At 36.7% G+C, this 19139-nt stretch overlaps 1 protein-coding gene across 1 annotated transcript in view; it reads left to right on the forward strand.

Moving 5' to 3' along the window:
* The window catches only part of ANOS1 (anosmin 1), a 119797-nt gene that overhangs the window by 54639 nt on the left and 46019 nt on the right, over positions 1–19139 (forward strand). Inside the window, exons 3-5 of the mRNA XM_088520249.1 lie at positions 10029–10091; positions 13455–13677; positions 18795–18979. Of these exons, the coding sequence (XP_088376375.1) occupies positions 10029–10091; positions 13455–13677; positions 18795–18979 (471 nt within the window). The remainder of the gene's footprint in view (positions 1–10028; positions 10092–13454; positions 13678–18794; positions 18980–19139) is intronic.

Below are 19139 nucleotides of genomic sequence, written 5' to 3' on the forward strand. Positions count from 1 at the left end.
TCAGTCATTTATAAAACAGCAACAAAAAACCTTGACTTTGCTTGAAGAGAGCAATGCTGCTCTGACAGACACTTTAAGTTGCGTAGCAAGATGGTGTTTATAACAGGACTGTGTGTGGTTATCTGAAGCGGCCTGAAACAGATTGGAAGGGGAAAGTGCCAGCTTGAAGAGGTTTATCCTTGTCTGTTTGAAACTGAGAGTTGTGTTTTCTCTGTGAAAATTATGTGCATATATAAAATGTCAAAATATTTATAATCAGTTTTATTTTTAAAATATTATGTAATCACAAAAGTAAATAGACAACCATTAGGAAATAAAGATACAGTATGTGAAAAGTGCATTAGGAATGTAAGATGGGCTTCTAAAGTTATTCACCAGCTAATTACTCTAGCCACTGCCAGAAACAAATTTTGAATGCCTATTCACAATTCTAATCTCTTCAAGAGAAAGACCATAACCATGTTTTGCAGATCCTTATTGTTAGCAGTAAATATCAATATTATTTTTACTAGATCACATTCTTTGGACTCTATCAGCAAAGGAACAGGACAGCCAACAGCAATCTAGAAATATACCTGTGAAAAGTCTGTGCTGTGTTACTGATGGTCCTGATCACAATGCAGTCTAGGAAAAGTTTTAAAAGTAAAGAGTAGTAGTTTACATGTCTGATACATGACTGGGGAAGAGATGCAAATACCACATATCAGGTTATGGGTAAACTACATTGCAAGGCTTAAGCCCAAAGGAAAAAAAAAAAAATGGCCAGAGAAGCAAAAGTGCTGTCGTTGTGTCAATTTTCATTTAATTCAAGTAGTTCACTTAATGATTTTTTGTACTGTAGTAGCTCCTAAGGGGTCCAATAAGGTAACAATAAATATGTAATAAAAACATGGTCCCTGGAATAGGCACATTACAGGAACAGCAAGGACGTGCAACATCCAGATAATAGGGATGATGTAACCGTGAAACACTATTGCTTTACTGCACAAACTACAGGCTTAGTGTATCAAGTATTTAGCTATTGTCAAAAAAAAAGGGGGGGGGAGAAAAATATATAGACAGAGTAGAAAGGAGGCTTTAAAGGAGATCAGTCAAGATGAGTAATGCCAACAACTCTCAAACACATGGAAAGCATTTTATATGTAAGAAATAAGAAAAAACAGGCACTAAGCAATTGAAGTTATCACTATAAGCAAGAAGTCTGTTAAAGAAGTTCTTAGGCTTTTTAGACTGTATTTGTCTTCTTTTGATTTAAAATAACATATGTACTTTGCCATAGCAGGCAAGTGTTGTGTGCACGCTAGTGCTTTGGGCTTCACTTGCTTTTTCATAGGATTTTTGCCAATGCTAACTGTTATATCTGGATCAGTGCAACATTAGGATACATAGATTTAGAATGTATGGTAAGAAGAGTTTTGAAAAGAAAAAGTGAGCTAATTGATTTTGATATAGTGTGGAGAAAAAAAAAAAAAAAAGGAAAATAGTCCTTGAGGCAACGGTTTCAATAGGAATAAGGGAAACAAGAATGCTTTAAATCAGAATAAACAGGTAGAGGAATCAAAGGTTTTAAAGAAGAAAAACCTGAAAAAAATAATTTGCATAAGAAATTATGGAGGTGTATCACACTGCCACACTGAGATATAACTGAGTTATTTATACATACATACTTTTCAAAAGAAATTCACAATCAGAAAAGGCTTCAGGCATGCCTTGTCAGTGTGAAAAATGCACATTTAAGGCTTTCCTTTAAGTAAGAACTCATTGCTCGTTAGAGCTTACAGCTTCATAAGAACCTGAGAAAGTTCCATCAAAATAGTCTATATTTAGGGGAATCATTTTAAATGTAGAAAGTCTAGATTTGTTTCGTAAACAGGCAAAATAAGACCTCAAAATGGTTTTCATCACCATAAATTACCGGCTATGAGGCAAGGAAAAGGAAGAATGTGTATGTGTCCCAGTTTCATCTACTGGTACAAAAAAATATATAAACAACACTTTGAAAAGAACTGGTCAGGAGTGAGCTAATATTTCAGAGCCAATTTTCTGTTGATATAGATGACCATGATTTTCATCTGGTAACAAAGAAACATGAAAAGCATCAGCTGGTTCTTCTGTCCTTTCAAACAAATAGTTATAATGGCAAACTTTGGCGTCCTGGACAGCTAAGCTGTAGAGATGATATCAAGCTGTCAGTGTTAAAAAGCAATTTTCACTCAAAAAGGATTCGAGTTAAAACTGTTGCATGTCTTCTATAGTGTAGTGATGTCATTTCTTCTCTCATTTTATTCTGAATAATAATATACTTTCCAAATATTTCATGTGAAAACACTTCTTTCACTTCCAACACATGCAGTGATTCTCATCTTTGACACATGAGGAACATGTCTGGTAGCTTTCACTTTCTGTTTGATTCTGGGTATTCATAGCAAAGGCTATATGGACTTCCAGAAAATTTGAGTTGAAGTTCTCCACAAGTATCTTGGTCTTTTTAGTGTTTTAGTGGGAGATGCATATGGCAGCTGGAGACTTGAAATAGTGGATTTTCAGAGATCCCGTGCAATCAGAACAACATTTTTCTCCTGCCAGATGTTTCAAACAAAGTCTCATTTTTAGGAATAAAACCTGTAGTGCTGCCCTGTATACACAATGGCCGAGACAAACCTAAGTGTTATACTGTGGCAATCTCTTTCCTTATCTCTGTTCTATGGAATATTGACGTAAGTCCTAAAATCATAATGCCTCCCTTGTTTTCTTGCAGTTCTGATTTAAAATTGCAGCATTGGCATTGAACTGGGCAATTAAGGAAACAAATGTTTTTTTCAGTCTCAGGTTTTTGTTAGTTATCCAACAGTTCCTCCTCTGAAAACTGCCTTTACCATACCTATGGAGATGTTTTTAGCAAGTTTGCATAACTGGGAGAGCAATGATACTGTCCCTGTGTGTGCTTTTAGTTCTTGCACACCCAAGTAAAATAAATACGTACCAGATAACTATATCTGCTGTAGCAGTTTAAGTTGTGCGGCTGGACTTCGCAGCCAGCAAAGTTTCTGAGAAATGTTCCTATGTGCCATTCTGCTATGAACCTTTCAAAAATGACTTTTCATAGTTCTGGTAAAAGACAAAAGGTAATTGCACCTAAAACTGCTGTAGTTTGTTTCAGTCACTCCATATCTAAACTTTCTAAAAAGCTGAGTATTTCAAGGATTTGTCTCCCTCTTTGCTCAAGTAGTGAGGTAAAACTTCAAATAAACATGTCATTACACTCTCCTTCCCTTGTTTGAATAGTATTTTGCATCATATACATATATATTTAGTTTTTCCATGTCCTTCAGAACTTGCAAATGGAGTGCAATATTTTATAGCTGTGTTCTTCATGATATTTGGGGAACAGGAGGTTTTGGTGGTTCGTTCTGAGACATTGCCAGGCCCAGCTGCGGAAAACACTACGCATTTGTTAAGAGCTTGGAGTAAAACCATCAAAAAAAGTTTAGTTCCTATTTGGAAAGGAAATTAAAGAAAATCAGTATTAACACTTTCTTGAGGTATTGAATCATATCTTTCAAGTTTAAGGTGAAGGTGCCAGGTAGAGAAAGTCTTGTTTGATAGGCTAATACTTAGTGTTTTTTTTTTTTTTTAAATACACTCTTGGAAAAACAGCTAAAGCAAGTGATACCATCAATCTGCAGGTAAAATACTGAATTTGATACATGATCCAACTTAAGAATTAAAAAAGTAAATCTCAATTGCATATGAAATAGTATACTTTGACTCTCTACCATACAGCTTTTCCCACTTTTTTTTTTTTCTTTTTTCCTGGCAAAAGCTGTCAGGAGGTTTGCATCTTGTTCCTGTTGATTACAACCATATGTTCACAAAACTTAACCTTTAGTACCCCAATGCCAAATTGCTGTGCAAGAGTCACCTGAATTTACCAGAGAAGCCTATGAGGGTGTTCGCTTCACATCCGTTCATTGCAGCCTCTGACTTTACACTCTTCTTCAATGTGCTGTAGGTCAGTTCCCTCCTTATTCCTGTCTGGTCCTGCAGGGTTGCACGGTGGTGTTTTACTTTCTAGTGAGGGATAGCTTAGAAGAGTTAGAGTAACTGTGGTTAGATCTCATTCAATACAGAGACTTTTCTAGTAATTTCAGTGTCATCCCCAGCTGTTTTGTTGTTATTTTTTTTTTCTGGACAATTAACTTCTGAAAAATAGGAAATGGTCATCACAGATTGTCATAACATCTGTCATAAAACCTAAGGATGTGCTTTCTGAATATTGATTACATGTGAAGGATTTTTCTTCCTTCCTCATGTATATATTTTCCTACTAATTAGCATAAATCCATACTTGCAAGTGATAGCAGATTCCACATTAGTAGCCTGCTCCTTCACAACTAGGGATTGAAAGGGATCTTGCAGAATGCTCAGAGGCTTCTTGAGAGGTAGCAACATGACTTTTACAGGTTCTGCAACTGAACATTTCTCATTGAGTTTACGGATTTTTTTGGCTTGAAAATAGTTTTATTACTATCTCTAAATGTTTTGTTTAAAACAAGATAGCTATGTACAGTGAATGCATCACCTAGAAAGGCGTATGGGCATTCCTAAGCCTGTTACTGTTAGTGCCTCGTTTTAGGCTCCTAATCACTGGGAGAGGTGCCATAAACCTAAGTGCAATGCCCTGATATCCTTAACTACTCATATGGAGAATAAGGAGTATCAGAATCAGTCAATCTCTCAAGCTTTGCATTTGGAGAGCATCTGCCATGAGCTATGGGAGCAAGCAAAGGAGTATTAAAATGCTGGACTCGCCTATATTCATACCTCAGTTTAAATACTTGATAAAAGTGCCTGAAATTCTTACTATATATAGTTCTATTTGCCTGAGTTTTTCATTTTGTTATACATGTTATGAAATAGTGTTTTACTTCTGTATGATTGGTGGATAGAGACAACCCACTTTAGCACTATTTAAAGATAAATGGATATATAAAAAAATGGAATCACAAAATCACAGAATGGTTAAGATTAAAAGGGGCCATTAGAAATAATCTAGTACAAATGCCCTGCTAAACGCCCTGCCTAGAGCAGTGAGCCCAGGAACATTTCCAGATGGCTTTTGAATATCTCCAAAGAAGGAGACTCCACCACCTCTCTGGGCAGCCTGTTTCAGTGCTCAGTCATTCTCACAGTGCCTGGAGGAGAAAAAAAAAAAGAAAAAAGTTTTTTTTCCATAGATTCAGACATAATTTCCTGTATTTCAGTTTGTGTCTATTGCCCCTCGCCCTGTCACTGTACACCATTGAGAAGAGTCTGTCTCAGTAGTCTTTACAGCCCTTTTTCCTATATCTACACACATTAATAAGATCTTGGAGCCTTTTCCTCTCCAGCTAAACTCCCATCTCTCTCGGCCTGCCCTCGTGTGAGAGATGCTCTAGTCCCTCAGTCAACGTGGTGGCCCTTGGCTGGAATAGCTTGGGTAACTTGTTAACTCCCTGATGCTGGGGAGCCCAGGCCTGGACCCAGTGCTCCAGGTGCGGCCTCGCCGGGGCTGAGCTGAGGGAGGAGCACCAGCTGGCAAGACTTGTCCTTATGCAGCCCAGGGCCCTCATGGCCCCCAGGGCCTTCTCTGCAGAGCTGCTTTCAGGATTACGGGATTATGAGTCTTTAAAAAAGTGTTTCTAATTTCATTTTTCCTAGTCATTTTTTTCATATGCAGAATTTAAGTACCTGAATGATGCTGATAGACTTACGTAAAGAAAATGTCCATCTTAAAGTTTATGATGAAACTGGAAGCCGCAGGAGGCTGGAAGACCGAATGTATAAATAGACTTGTAAAAAGTGATTAGATAAAAATGTACATTCCTGAGGTGTGTAGGCAAACTCCGTTTCAGAGAATCCTTAATTCTATGGCAGGATTCTGCAGGATTGTTTGTTATATTTCTCTGTAAGGATGTGCTGCCTGAGCTGGAATGTTCCTGATGATTCGCTGATCTCATCCAAGGATGCCTTCATGTGTTTCATTGAAAATTGTTGGACTTGTGTTCATTACCTATTTTTATGAATAATTATGTTTTCCTATTCAACTTTTTTATTTTTTTGTCTTCTGTGTATAGCTTTTAGAATTATATCATAACTTCCTAGCTGCAGAAGTGTGATGTCAGATTGATGTGTCAGTTACAACAGTGCCTAAGCTAGAGGACCTAGTTTGGTTTTTGGTTCAAACAACAACGTAGAGAGTGATACTTCTCCAGTTCCAGCTAATTAAATACCTTAAGACCACAGTACATGTTTTCATTTGCATATATATTTTTAGACATAAAATATAAGATTCTGACCCTCCTGCCATAAACAATTGGAATGGGGAATGATAATGAAGAGATATTTTGAGCTATAACATTTTGATTCCACTCTTTTTTATTGAAGTTTTCGTATTACTTGTTTTCCAGTCTAGGGTAGTAAGAAGAAGCCTTATTAGATAAAAATGTCTAATATATAGATTAATCTTTTCTGAAATAAACTATAATTTATCATTTAAACAGTTACAGATATGTCATATTTGATTATCCATTTTACATAATATTCAAATAAATTTAAAAAATTGTAATAAATTTAAATATTTGAAAGAGTTTTGGAATTCTCTCTTCCTCATAATGTAAATAGCAAAGATCAGATGCTAAACTCATATTTGTTGCTTTTATTTATTTAATTTGAAAGTCAGAGGAATAAAGGCTTCTCTAAGAGGGTCATTTACATACAGTACCTTAAAAAATACAATGAAAAAAAAGTTAAAACAACAGTAATAACTCTTCCTTGAAATGACATGGTATTTTATCATTGTTCCTAAATTTATAACAAGATCTCTATCGCAGTGCCTCATATATGTATGTTTACATACATACATGTGTGCACATGTCCATACAAATGCACAGATTTTGAAGGGGGACAAATACTGGGATGATTTTTTTGATGTAATTGTTAGTAATGAATTCCACAGTAGTCCAGATGAGGAAAGAAAATCTACAACTTCCAAATTAAGCCACAGGAGGCCTTAAAAGGGTTACTTTTTGAAGATTCAATTTAGCAAGGCCAGCGTGGTAAATACCCTTCATCTTATGAAAAGTGCCATCAGCCCGTAATGACTACAGCTGGTTAAGACCTGTGTTTCACACCTCATTCGACCGTATTCCCCTCCAGCTATATGATTCCCTTTGCCGTGGTGCTGGGGAAGGGGTTCAGGAGGGACTCCAAGGGAACAGTGCCATCTGCTGCATGGATCACCAGAGCGCTTCCCACACTGCCTTCGTGTGTGCTGGTGGTCTGCCATCTAAATAGCAAAGCCCAGCTTCTGAGGTGGGTGGTGGTGTCTGCGAGGCATTGCTTAGTGCATAAAATATAGCCAGAATCAGCTACTAGCTGCTGCTTGGCATAAATTTTCCTCATCCTGGATAGAGGATTTTTGGTATCCTTTTAACCAGTGCATGTTTACAGTCATCCAGCAAACCAGGTTGTGTTTATTTGCTGTATGAGAATACTTTCTTCATGAATGTTTTAGGTATATTTTTGAAACTCTTCTGATGACCTAGAAGGTATGACATATCTGATTGTACTGGAACATGTTTTCTTTCCATATAAACATGCCAGGAGAGACTTCATGGGAGAAAGAGTATCTCTTTCTCTGAGATTGCCAGTTAGGGGGTAAGGTTAACCGGCAGTGGGTGAGATCCCAAGGAGGGTCTTACTGTTCAAGTCATGGATTCAAAAATAAGAGCTTCCAGATTTTCCCTGCACATCTTCAGGTTCCCACTTAAGATATAGCTAGACCTCTTTGCAGCCAAGAGAATGAATGCACCACCTCTGTGCTTGTGAGATACTTTTATCTATGTTATTGCAAATTTAGTAACTACCTTTCTAGAAGGACTATCCCAAAGACTAGTCTGGAAGGACTGTCCCATAGTCTAGAAGGACTATGCCCTTCAGGGCAAGGTTGTTGGGAACATTTCTGTCTGTTTCTAGTAGTTCCTCTCCAACCCTCAGCCCCATTAAAGCTAGGCAGTCAGGAATTCTGCAGCAGCACCTGGCTTTTCACTGGGCCAAGCCCAGTGACCCCAAGGACTCCTCACACAGCAGGAGCATGAATGAGTAGTTAAAGGTTGGAACAGGCTGCCCAGGGAAGTGGTGGAGTCACCATCCCTGGCAGTGTTGAAGAAACATGCAGATGAGGCACTTAGGGACAAGGATTAGTAGGCAGGCTGCAGGTTTTGCAGTTGGGCTCCATGATCTTGAAGGTCTTTTCCAACTGTAATGATTCTATGATTCTGTTTTATGTGTAGGTAAGGGTAAAGAATCAGAACCTGTGTGCTGAGCCTGACAGCAGCTAGACAAGGCACTAAGTGGTAGAGCCAGATTACGTGGCAGGTGAATACACTCTTGTGCAAACACCTTAAACTTTCTGGAATAGCTGGCATCTAGAGCAGAACGGCTGTTTTGCTCTAAAGCCTGCAAGTCCAGCGAAACAGTCAACAGTGAACTTGGTCCTGGTTCCTACTCAGGAATGTGACTACCCTATGGTTTAGGCACAGCCTTTGTGGCTCTGCAGCAGTGAAACTAGAATTAGGAAAGAATTAGGAAAAAGCAAGAGTAAGGAAATCCTGAGAGCCTTAAAAGTTGCTGACAAAATCCTAGTCTTCTCAAAATGTTGCCCACAGTGTCTTGACACCATTTACTTCAGTAAAGAGGGGCTAAGCCCATCAGACAGTAGAGAGAGTGGTAAAATTGACAGGAACGTGAGCTCAAAAGTACAACAACTGTACCATAGGAAGAAAACACTCTGGAGTTAATTAAATTTACTGACTTAAGTGACATTTTTTAATGTGGCCTTCTAATCTCTCTGTATACTAAACACTGTGAATTTTCAAGTGCTAGAAGCTGGGGCTTATATATATATATATATATATGTATATATATATATATATATATAATGTTTGAGTCCTGGGATATGTAATCTTTGAGTAGTGCTTTTATTGGATTTTCAGGCTTTGTCACTGCTAAGAAAAATGTTATACGTTGTTTTTTTTTCAGTATGTTAATATTGTAGGTGATCTGATATACAGCCTATATGTATTCATGCTTGTTTCTGAACAGCATGTATGTACATGGCTCCAGTGTGCTACTGTGCATTAGGGAAAGAAGCTTTATGAACACCAGGTTCCTAGCAAAGACTCTTCCCTTTGCTGCAGGGTCTTTCCAGTGTGACCAGAAAGAATAAGTGTTATTAACCCCCAATACTGACAGTATTTTCTAAGACTATCTGTCTAACAAAGGAGGCAAAGAGGATTCTGAATATGAGTCTAAATTTATGTTTCAGCTGCAGATGATGCTTCAGATTTTTCTGTATACCATATTGTGAAGTTTGATTCTGGTTTGCAGAGTTAGAATCCAAAATCTGTATATAAGCATTGCAGTAGAGGTTGAAGGTGAAGAAATGATCATTGGATATTTGAAATAAAGTGGTTTTGCTAATGGAATGGTGAACATTTCCTCTTTATACAGCAATAGTGGCTAAAGCTCCTCTGAGTCTACACCACAGCTTGATGAAACAGCTTTTCTCCTAGAAGTTAATGTGTTTCTCTTATCTTTAGACTGGTCAGTAAGGAGAAGATGTAACCTAACCATAGTGTGAAGTGGTTCTTTGCCATTTTATCTGTGATCCAGGAACATGGCCTTAAATGTTGTGAGCATCCAGATTCACTAAGGCAGAAAATAGGATGTCATATACATAAGTGAGGAGACTGCATGGTACAGTAGGAAATAAAGAAAATATTTCTAGTAATCTAACCATGGCTTGGAATGACCTTGCTCTGTCACCGTGACACAATGACACAATCTTATCCTCAAGAGAAGTGGATTTTTAAAGCCTATTATTGACTTCCTATGGGCTGAACAAACAGCTAGAGAAGAATTAGGGTTATTTGTGGATGTTTATTTCTTTCTCTTCCTGACACTTTATCCCTCCTGATTCTTCCTAGTGCCTGGAGCCCTGCAAAGAATCTTGGGACCTGAAGAAAAACCACTGCCAAAGTTTCTGTGAGGTACGTAAGCCCAAAGGCATCTTTCTCACTTGTTTCTGGCTGTCTCATTCGTTTATATTACTAGAGGTGTGAGCTTTAAGGAGACAGCTAACTAACAGGCCTCATACAGCATTGCATTTTATTTGGATGGATACACACAAAAAGAGGAAGCCATAGTAAGGCTGTGATTTTTTTCCTCTTTTTTTTTTTTTCTGATTTATCTATGCCTGATGCTTTAAGCTGTGATCCAGCCATACTTACATACCTTCTCTGAGAAGGTGCCATTAATTCTCTTCTCTAAGTTGCTATTTCTGTCGCATGCCCTTCTTTGCCTTCTGGCTATATGTAAGAAAGAGTGTCTTTTAAAACCGATAAAATGTCACATGTGTGAAAATCCTTTTGCAAGGATGATGGAAAGAGCTTTCCTATATGTGAAAGTCAGTTTGTGCTTTTTAAAAGAATAGCTGTTTAGGAATAACTGTATTACAGACACTTATTTAATTGAATTAGTATCAAAATGTATAATTAGTCAGGAACAAATAGAACTGCAGAGTGTTTCAGAATAGCTTTGTATATAAACGAAACTTCCATCAATTAAATTATTATAAAAAAGGAGATAGTTTTGCTGGGCTTAAAATATGGCTTCTACTGAATTGGCGGAAGTCACTTGTTTAAGGTTTTAGTAAGTAGTGAAAACATCTCAAAAGAAGGTTGCTTTGTTACAGTGAAATCAGTACAAACGTGCACCTTTAAGCATATCAATTATTTGAATAAAGATTTATAAAGATTTTCAACATTGTCTATAAAAATATAAAAATTATCTTAACTAATATATTGATTTATCTTTTCCCTCATCATTGAAGGCATTTTTGTTTAAGAACAAAGGGTTTGTTTATATATAAACATCATAAACATGTTTAGAGGTATAATTTCAACTAAAAAACGTTTCCTATATCCAAATAACTGTGTAAATAGGGATTACTACCTAACTACCTATTTAATTTTGTTAGTGTTATGTTTCATATAAAAATGATTCTTGTAAGATTTCTTTTAACAGAAATCAACTACTGCTTCCTCACATACAAAACTCTAGGGTAGTGTAATAAAATATTTTAAGTGTCTAATTTATGTTACCCTCATATATCACTTCTCACTCTGACTGTGTGTTTCCAGAGATGGATGTAAATATGTATAAATTTAGTTTAAAAGAAAAACATTTGTAGAACAGTGTTCTATTGTAGTTAAAAACAGTGAGCATCCCTCTTTGATTAGTGTTTTGTGGTTGAAGCTAAATTTAGAACTTCAAAGAGCATCACATTTAGCAGCTAACTGAAAAAATGAGCTGTGAAATAGGGTGAGGGAGAGAAGCCTTGAGGATGTATTATGCCTCAGGGAGCTGTAAAGGTTTTAATTAAGTAGCTGCAAATTTGTGATGTTTTAGGATTTGAAATTAGCTTCACACACACATGCATGTACACACACACACAAGTACGCAAGGGGCCATTCTTCTTAATCTCATCTATGCCCTGTGGATATTGTTTGAATTGAAATAGATTCTTTACTTTTGATAATTCTCCCCCTCCCCTTTTTTTTTTTTCATTTTGGAAACAACCATTTAGCTTCAGATTTTCCATTGTTTCTGCTTTGGAAGTAGTTTCTTATCTACTGAATCAGTATGCTAAAGGTAAAGGAACATTACATGTAAAGAAAAAAAAAAGATTATATCTGAACAACATGTAGAAGGAAATGGTGGTTCCTATTCTGCCACTAAATGAAAGAGGCACAGATTTTCATTTAGTTAATGCAGGAGAACTATACATGGTAGGTTAATTTGGTTTTGTTACTCAACCTTGCTCAGATCCGCCTACTGCTTAAAGTGCCCAGCTTCTGTGGCTCATTCCCAACCTCTCCCTTAGACCTGCACTGTTGCTTATCTCTATTATTTGAGGTTACTGAAGTCTGGCTGACACTGTTCTTCCTTTAAGGATGTTTTCTTGCAGTTTAACTGCTTATCTGGCTAACTGTGGGATGGGGTAAGGTCCTGTGGGGGAACAGCTGATGTGCACATCTAAGGATGATGGGGTCAGTAGGAGAGGAGGCAGGACTGCCCATATTGGCAGAAGTAGCTTTTAAGTTGGGCCACCCAGCTGCATCCTTTGGAGTCTGATTCAGAAATTTTGAGCTGTTGAAGGAAAAGGGGAAAGAAGTAAACTCGGCACTACTGGGCGGTCTTAACATTGCAGTATAAACTGGCTCAGTGTAGATGTACTCATGACTGGTGAAAGAGGTCAACAATGTCTCTCATTTTGCCAAAATATGAGAATGCTATAAATGAGAAAGTAAAACATTTGAATATGGAAGAGAACTGTGAACTCATAGAAGCTATAGGAGTACTTAGATGGAGGTAGGTTAGAATTCCTGTAGGCTTAGATATCTGTAAACCTTGTATAGATTCTTCAGAGAGGAAGGTTTTTGATTTTACTTAAATACAATGAAAAGTTATAGGAACCCAGTTTGCATGGGTTATAAAAGTTCCACCAATTATTTTGAGAGATTCACTTTTGCTTTCTTTTGCAGTGACATAAACAAAATATCGGCTAAAAGAGGAGATGAAATTTCTATCACACACAGTGTTCTCCTTAGTGTCTTAGATGCTCTTATTTTTTCATATAGCTTTAAATGAATATTGTAAAACTTTGAGTGCTACACATGTGCTTTAAAATAGCTGTGCTTTAAAGTAGTCTCTCTAGGACCTGATTTCTCAAAGAAATAGCATTTATTTTGGCCTTGAATCAATATATTTAATCCCTGTTTTAATTTGCTAATTAATTGCCTACCAATTGCTTACCAATCAATTTATCAGAAATTATGTTCCAGTTCCATAAAGAACTGAACATTGGCAAGAATTTGGATGCTACTAAATCCTGTCTATTCAGTTCAAAAAGGATAATGAAGCAAGACTTAGCTCATTTATCTAGAATGGCATAACATCAGATATTGTGGGTAAAGTGTCATGAGGAAAAAAGGAGGAATGTGGGATAGTCCTAAAAAAGGAACTGTCTGACCATTGTTTCCCCTTTGTGTTGGGAGTGTTTTTAATCTGTTGTTGAGAAACTCCGTAGCCAGGCAATGTGAGGAAAACAAGAGAAAGCTGACAAATATAAACAGCATTTTTCCATAAAAGATGGTGGTCTTACTTGAGGGAATTCATCATTCTGAGCTTGTAATGCTCTTTTAGAAGTGACCTGAATACATAAATCTTTGGGGATAGTCTTGCAAAAGCTGAAAATCTGATTTTTCCTTTCGGAGGTCTTGGAAAATGTGCAACGTTTTTTCTTCTTTCCCTGCTGAAAACTTTCTACAATTCTTTTGTTTCCCCTTTAGCCTCTTTTCCCCAAGAAGAATTATGAATGCCTAACTAGCTGTGAATTCCTTAAGTACATCCTGTCTGTGAAGCAAGGGGACTGCCCAGCACCTGAGAAGGCCAGTGGTTTTGCAGCTGCCTGTGTTGAAAGCTGTGAAGCTGATAGTGAATGTTCTGGAGTGAAGAAATGCTGTTCCAATGGATGTGGACATACGTGCCAAGTTCCAAAAAATCTTTACAAAGGTAGAGATTATTAATAGGTACTCATACTGGGCTAACATCTTCAGACCATAAAAAAGTCTCCTGGAAAATCAGGCTTTTCATTTCCTAGAATTTTTTTATATATGGGGAGGTGAAGAAAGAGAAGGCTTTGGGGATATATCTGAACATAGAAAGACGAGGAAAAATGTAGCCTGAGTTTCTGAAGGCTGTTTCTTTTATTCACTTATGAAGCCCCTGTGTAGAAATCTGTGGAACATAAACATGTGGCTGCTGTGAATCTTCTTAAGAAGAACAAGCTTGTCAGTTTAGGTGAAATCCCAGGAAAGTATTTAAAGATAAATGATACATGTTATATTAATCACAAATAAACTTTATGATTATGAGCCAAGTAGGTAGGACTATCAAACAGGATGTTGGAGATAATCCCCTTAAAGATCCAAAGAATGCAGTATATTTGGAATTAGTGTTCTTAATGTCTTAATGACCTAAGATCAAAATAGGGAAAAATGGTTTTATATCCACGTATATTCACACATATATTACTTTACTGTTTAAATTCTAAGGCATCAGTACTTACTGCAAATTTTTGTTTGCTTTAATTTGCTGAAATTCTGTAAAAAAAAAAAGACTTTCATTGCCATCTATCAGCCATGCCTTGTTGCTTAAGGAATGATTTGTGCTTAGAAAAATTCCAGATTTTAATTTGTTATCATTTAAAACAAATTGATACATGGGAATATTCTGAAAAATGTGCTTTTAACACTGAACAATGACCATATGTAAAAGGCATTTTCAAGGGAGTTGGAATATTTTGTTAGAAATCATTTTAACTTTCTTAGTAATGAAAAATAAATACTAGTCAGTTATACTTCGGAGAGCATGGTCTCTCTGTTGAGAGCCTAATCAGAAGAACTGTAAACTCAGCCTTGGTCTTAGGTCTGAATCTAGACTTACTACAATCTGTGATGCTCCTGTCGTTCGCAGCCTTAGAACCACTGGGGATGAATATGTTTGCATGAGGTCAGAAGTTCTGCCCTTAACTGAGGGTATAAAGCTGATAATAGCAGCTGAAACAAAGCAGGCTATCATGATTTTCTTTAAGTGTACCCTTGATAACAATAAATATTTTTGAAACAAAGAACTTTCTTATTTGAAAGAAGAGCAGGCAGTATTGTGGTCCATATTCCCAACATAGAAAAGAAATTCCCTTGGTTCCAGGGGACTTCAGACTTAGTCCCTTTAAAATGTTAAGGTATTTATACTCTATCATCCACACCACCTATAAAAATGAAGGCTATTATAATGGATTATAAAGTTATTTCTGTTCTTCTTGAGCAAAAATGTTGAGAGAGATAAATTCACCATTCTTATTGCATGGGTAATTATTTACATGGTCAGGGTCCATACCACAGTTATGAAACAAGATTGTGCATTCCTGCAAATATAACATCTGGAAAAGTTTTTTTTAAAAAAAAAACTTTAAAAAGTTTTTAAAAGAAAGACCTAAGAAGAGCTACAGAGAAGAGGGGCAAATGTGTACAGGATAGGGCACACTGTATAACTGCGTACAGACAAATCTATTATTTGTTCAGACTAATTATATAGTGATATAACTAGTCTTCTGTTCTGACATCTTATCACCGATCTTCAGGAGGTGCTTGCTTGTAAAAGCATGTATGTGTTGCAGAGGAAGGGCAGAATGAATGCTGTCTTCATAGCTGGTGAATTGAGCTAATTAGCCTCTTCAACCTGTTCTTCTGTAAGAAAGGACAAGTGGAAGCTGAGCAGACTTACTTTTCGTTTCCTCCAGGGGTAAATGACCTTCCCGAAACCAAGGAAGAGCAAACTCGGCAGGCTTGAGTAAGATCTAGTGATTAACTTTAGTACTTACTGTTATCATTTTGACCGCACTCACAGCTAGAAAATGAACTCAGATTGAATCTGAGTGTCTGTGCAAGTTGTTATAGTTTCGTTGTTGATATAGCTCTGGAGGTTAAAGTTACATCAGCAGATACAAAATGCCCATCTGATTTAACTGCGTATGCCCTCTAGAAGTGGCTGTTAAAGCCCAGTCCTGAAAGCATATTAATGTGAGTATACTTGTACCACAGTTATATATAGAAAATACTGGGTAAACTGTACTTCTTATCTTAATTGCTTCTTGACTTGTGCACTTGCATAATCTTCAAACTCTTCATGTCTTTCTATTTTGTTCATATATCTTCCATTCATCAAGGAGTATTACTAATCAGTTACATAGTCTTCAGATTTTTCCCTTTGCTGGAAGTATGAGATGTTCTCTCTTACACTTGTCATCTTCCTCATCCATCTGCTTTACATTGTCTCAACTTGTAAAGGACTTTATTCTGACAAATGACTGTCCTTTTCACATGGCCTACCTCACTGTTTTTTTTTTCCCTCAGAGGGAAATTATCTGACATAATGATGTTAGAAGTAACAGTAACTGCCTAAAGTAAATCTGGTACCTTATGGATGGAAATGGAGGCAATATCCCTGCTTAGAATTAGAACAAAAAAGAATCAGAAAAAAAAAAAAAAAACAGAACAAAAAAGGAGGAAAAGAAAGTCTTGCTCAAAAGTTAGTGGAATCTCTAATATGTTTATACTCCTACCTGAGTGAAGTTTCCAGAACCCTGTTTTTAACAAAGCTTTAGGCTTCATACAACCTAGCCATTTTGTCTGAAATGGGCTGGGGAGCCATCTATAAAGCAGATCTGGTCAAGAAGTAAAATACGGTGAAGATAAGATTATGGCACTTAAAGGGTATGATGGTGTGGTAATGTCATAATAGGGTACCTAGAGCCGAAATGGTCACCCACAGATTAATTTTTTAAAAAATCATTTTATACTATTTTTTTGTGTTAAAAATGCGGTTTTAAAGTTGTGCATCTTTGAGTATTTGAACAGTCTTTGAACAAGCTGTTTTTATAATCACATGGATGCCATTTGCTGTCTGAACTGTTTGACCAGTACCCTGAATCCCTTCCACAAACACTCCTTGAGTTTCTGTGTTTGCTATCTACATGTTCTTATGATGAGCCTGCATGCATTTGTTTTTGCAGAGGGGCATGCATCATTTGAAAGACACATTTTGAAACATTTTCCCTGGGCTCTGGTATTGCCCACATAGAACATTCAGTGATTTGAATTCTTCACTTAAACACTGCTAACTTCAGAGGACTAATTTGTTCAACTATGATGAAAGGACTGACCATTTACGTAATGAAAAGCACATTGAAGAGTGACTGGATCCACACATCTGGATATGAAATTGATGATGCTTGTTCTACAGAAGTATTCTAAAATGCACTTGCGCTATGCCCTACTTGCTGCCGAGATCCATCTGCACACAATTACATAACACCAGAGAGGCTGAGTTACTGGCAATCAAGTGAATCCAACTGCCTCTAATGCGAAGCAGATGGAAGTTTTCTTAAGATACAGAATGTAGGATTATTGTATATCATAATTAAAGAAGGATTTTCAATTGTAGAAATTTTGAACTGACATGATCTGTTTCATTATATTAGACTAAGAATGCTGGGCATTGAATGATATCCAGAATTTAAAATGGTGTGATAACAAGATTTAAGCATTGGATTTTCCTTGGGTTGATTTTAGATTTGTTCAACAGCTACAGTATTGATTTTTAGTTACTTGTAGCTAATTATATAACCAGATTTAGGAGAAAACCTTGTAGAATGTGAAAGCAGTTTCTCAGCTGTGATAGGCTATGTAGAAGCATTTGAATTATAATTTATGGTGCCAATGCATGCAGTTTAACTTATGTAGAGCTGCACTGAAGTGACAAAAGATTAAAAACATGTATGATAGATAACCTGATAAAAAGATACATATGTCAACATAACAATTTTATATATGGCATATGCTAAAGTCACAATTAAATGCTGCAAAATTAAATATTTAATTTTCTAATGCCTACCTTTAGAAATATATGCAACACTTGATTTGCTGATTTGATCAGAAGAGGCCATATTTAAAGAATTGATCTTCAAGGTATAAATGTTTTTGAAAAGAAGATGTTGTTACAAGTAGAAGCAACAGAAATAACTGTCCTTCAATGCAGCCCTGAGGGATTACTGTGAACTTTTAGAAAGACATCTTTGTCCCTGAAATGCATGTTTGATATGATGGAATATGATTTGGTATTACCTTTTCTATATCTTTAGGGAAGAATGGAGATTGGCAGCTCATACAATATAGATGCATGTGAGTCAATACATTCATGTGGTTGTGGAGAAGGCAAACAACATACTTAACATTATATCAGAATCCTGTAACATTTGTGAAATAATCCTTCTGTTGTAGTCAACACAAAAGAGTTCAGCTTAAGTGTATGTCCAGTTTTAGGCATGCCTCCTGGAGAAGGGCAGTGGAGAATTTAAAGATCAATTTTAAATCAGAGACCCTGATTTAAAAGGCAAATGGCGTGTGCTGAATTTATTAAGCTGTAGAAGAACAAACTGAGAGATATGGTAACAGTCTTCAATTATAGAAAAGGCTGCTTCAGAGGTGAAGGAAATAGTTTTACATGATCCTTGACCATAGTGGATAGGTATTGGCTTCCAGATGCAGCAAAATAGATTGAGCCAAGCATTAGGGATAGCTTTCTAATGGTAAGGAGAGAGAAGCAGTGCAACAAGTTAAGTGAATCTGTATTCCCATCACTGGATACGTTAAGCATAAATTAGATGAATATCTGAATCACAGAGAGAGAGATGTGTCTTGGGGTCAGATAGAGTCCACATAATCAAAGCATGTTTGGAAACTATTTTTGATTAGATGAGTTTTAGATGAGTTTAGAAATTTCAGATCCTTATATGTTCCTTGAATTTTTAAGTGAGATAAAGAAATCATTTTGAATATGTTATTTTTACAACAAGTTTTTTTATTGACAGAGATAGGTCAGTTGTGAACATTTCCATTCTCATCATCCCACCCATTTATCCCTTCTTTTCTTCTGTCTGACCAACCTTTTTCTTTTTTTCCTTTTCCTTTTCCTTTTCTTCTTTTTCTTTCTCTACAGTTTTGTCTACACATGGCTTCATTTTGTTTGGTAAATTATTCAGATTTTGATTCCATGTGTTCCTATTGCAGGTGTTCCACTGAAACCCCGGAAAGAATTAAAATTCATAGAACTTCAGTCTGGAGACCTGGAGGTGAAGTGGTCTTCAAAATTCAATATTTCCATTGAGCCTGTGATCTATGTTGTTCAGAGGAGATGGAATCAAGGGATCCATCCTAGTGAGGACGATGCTACTAACTGGCAAACTGTGGCACAGGTTAGTTTTTTGTAAAATGATAAGGGTCCTTAGCTTCCAGTGATCTGAAGATCCCCTTCAGAGGATAGTTAGAACATATGAAAGATGAGGTGCCCCTTTCTAAGTCCTCTCTATAAGCAATGACAGAGCCACAACTAGAATCCAGATCTCACACGTCTTA

This window comes from Tinamus guttatus, unplaced genomic scaffold (genome assembly GCF_059628265.1).
Source record: "Tinamus guttatus ecotype Peru unplaced genomic scaffold, ASM5962826v1 Tinamus_guttatus_pri_ptg000083l, whole genome shotgun sequence".
NCBI classification, from domain to species: domain Eukaryota; kingdom Metazoa; phylum Chordata; class Aves; order Tinamiformes; family Tinamidae; genus Tinamus; species Tinamus guttatus.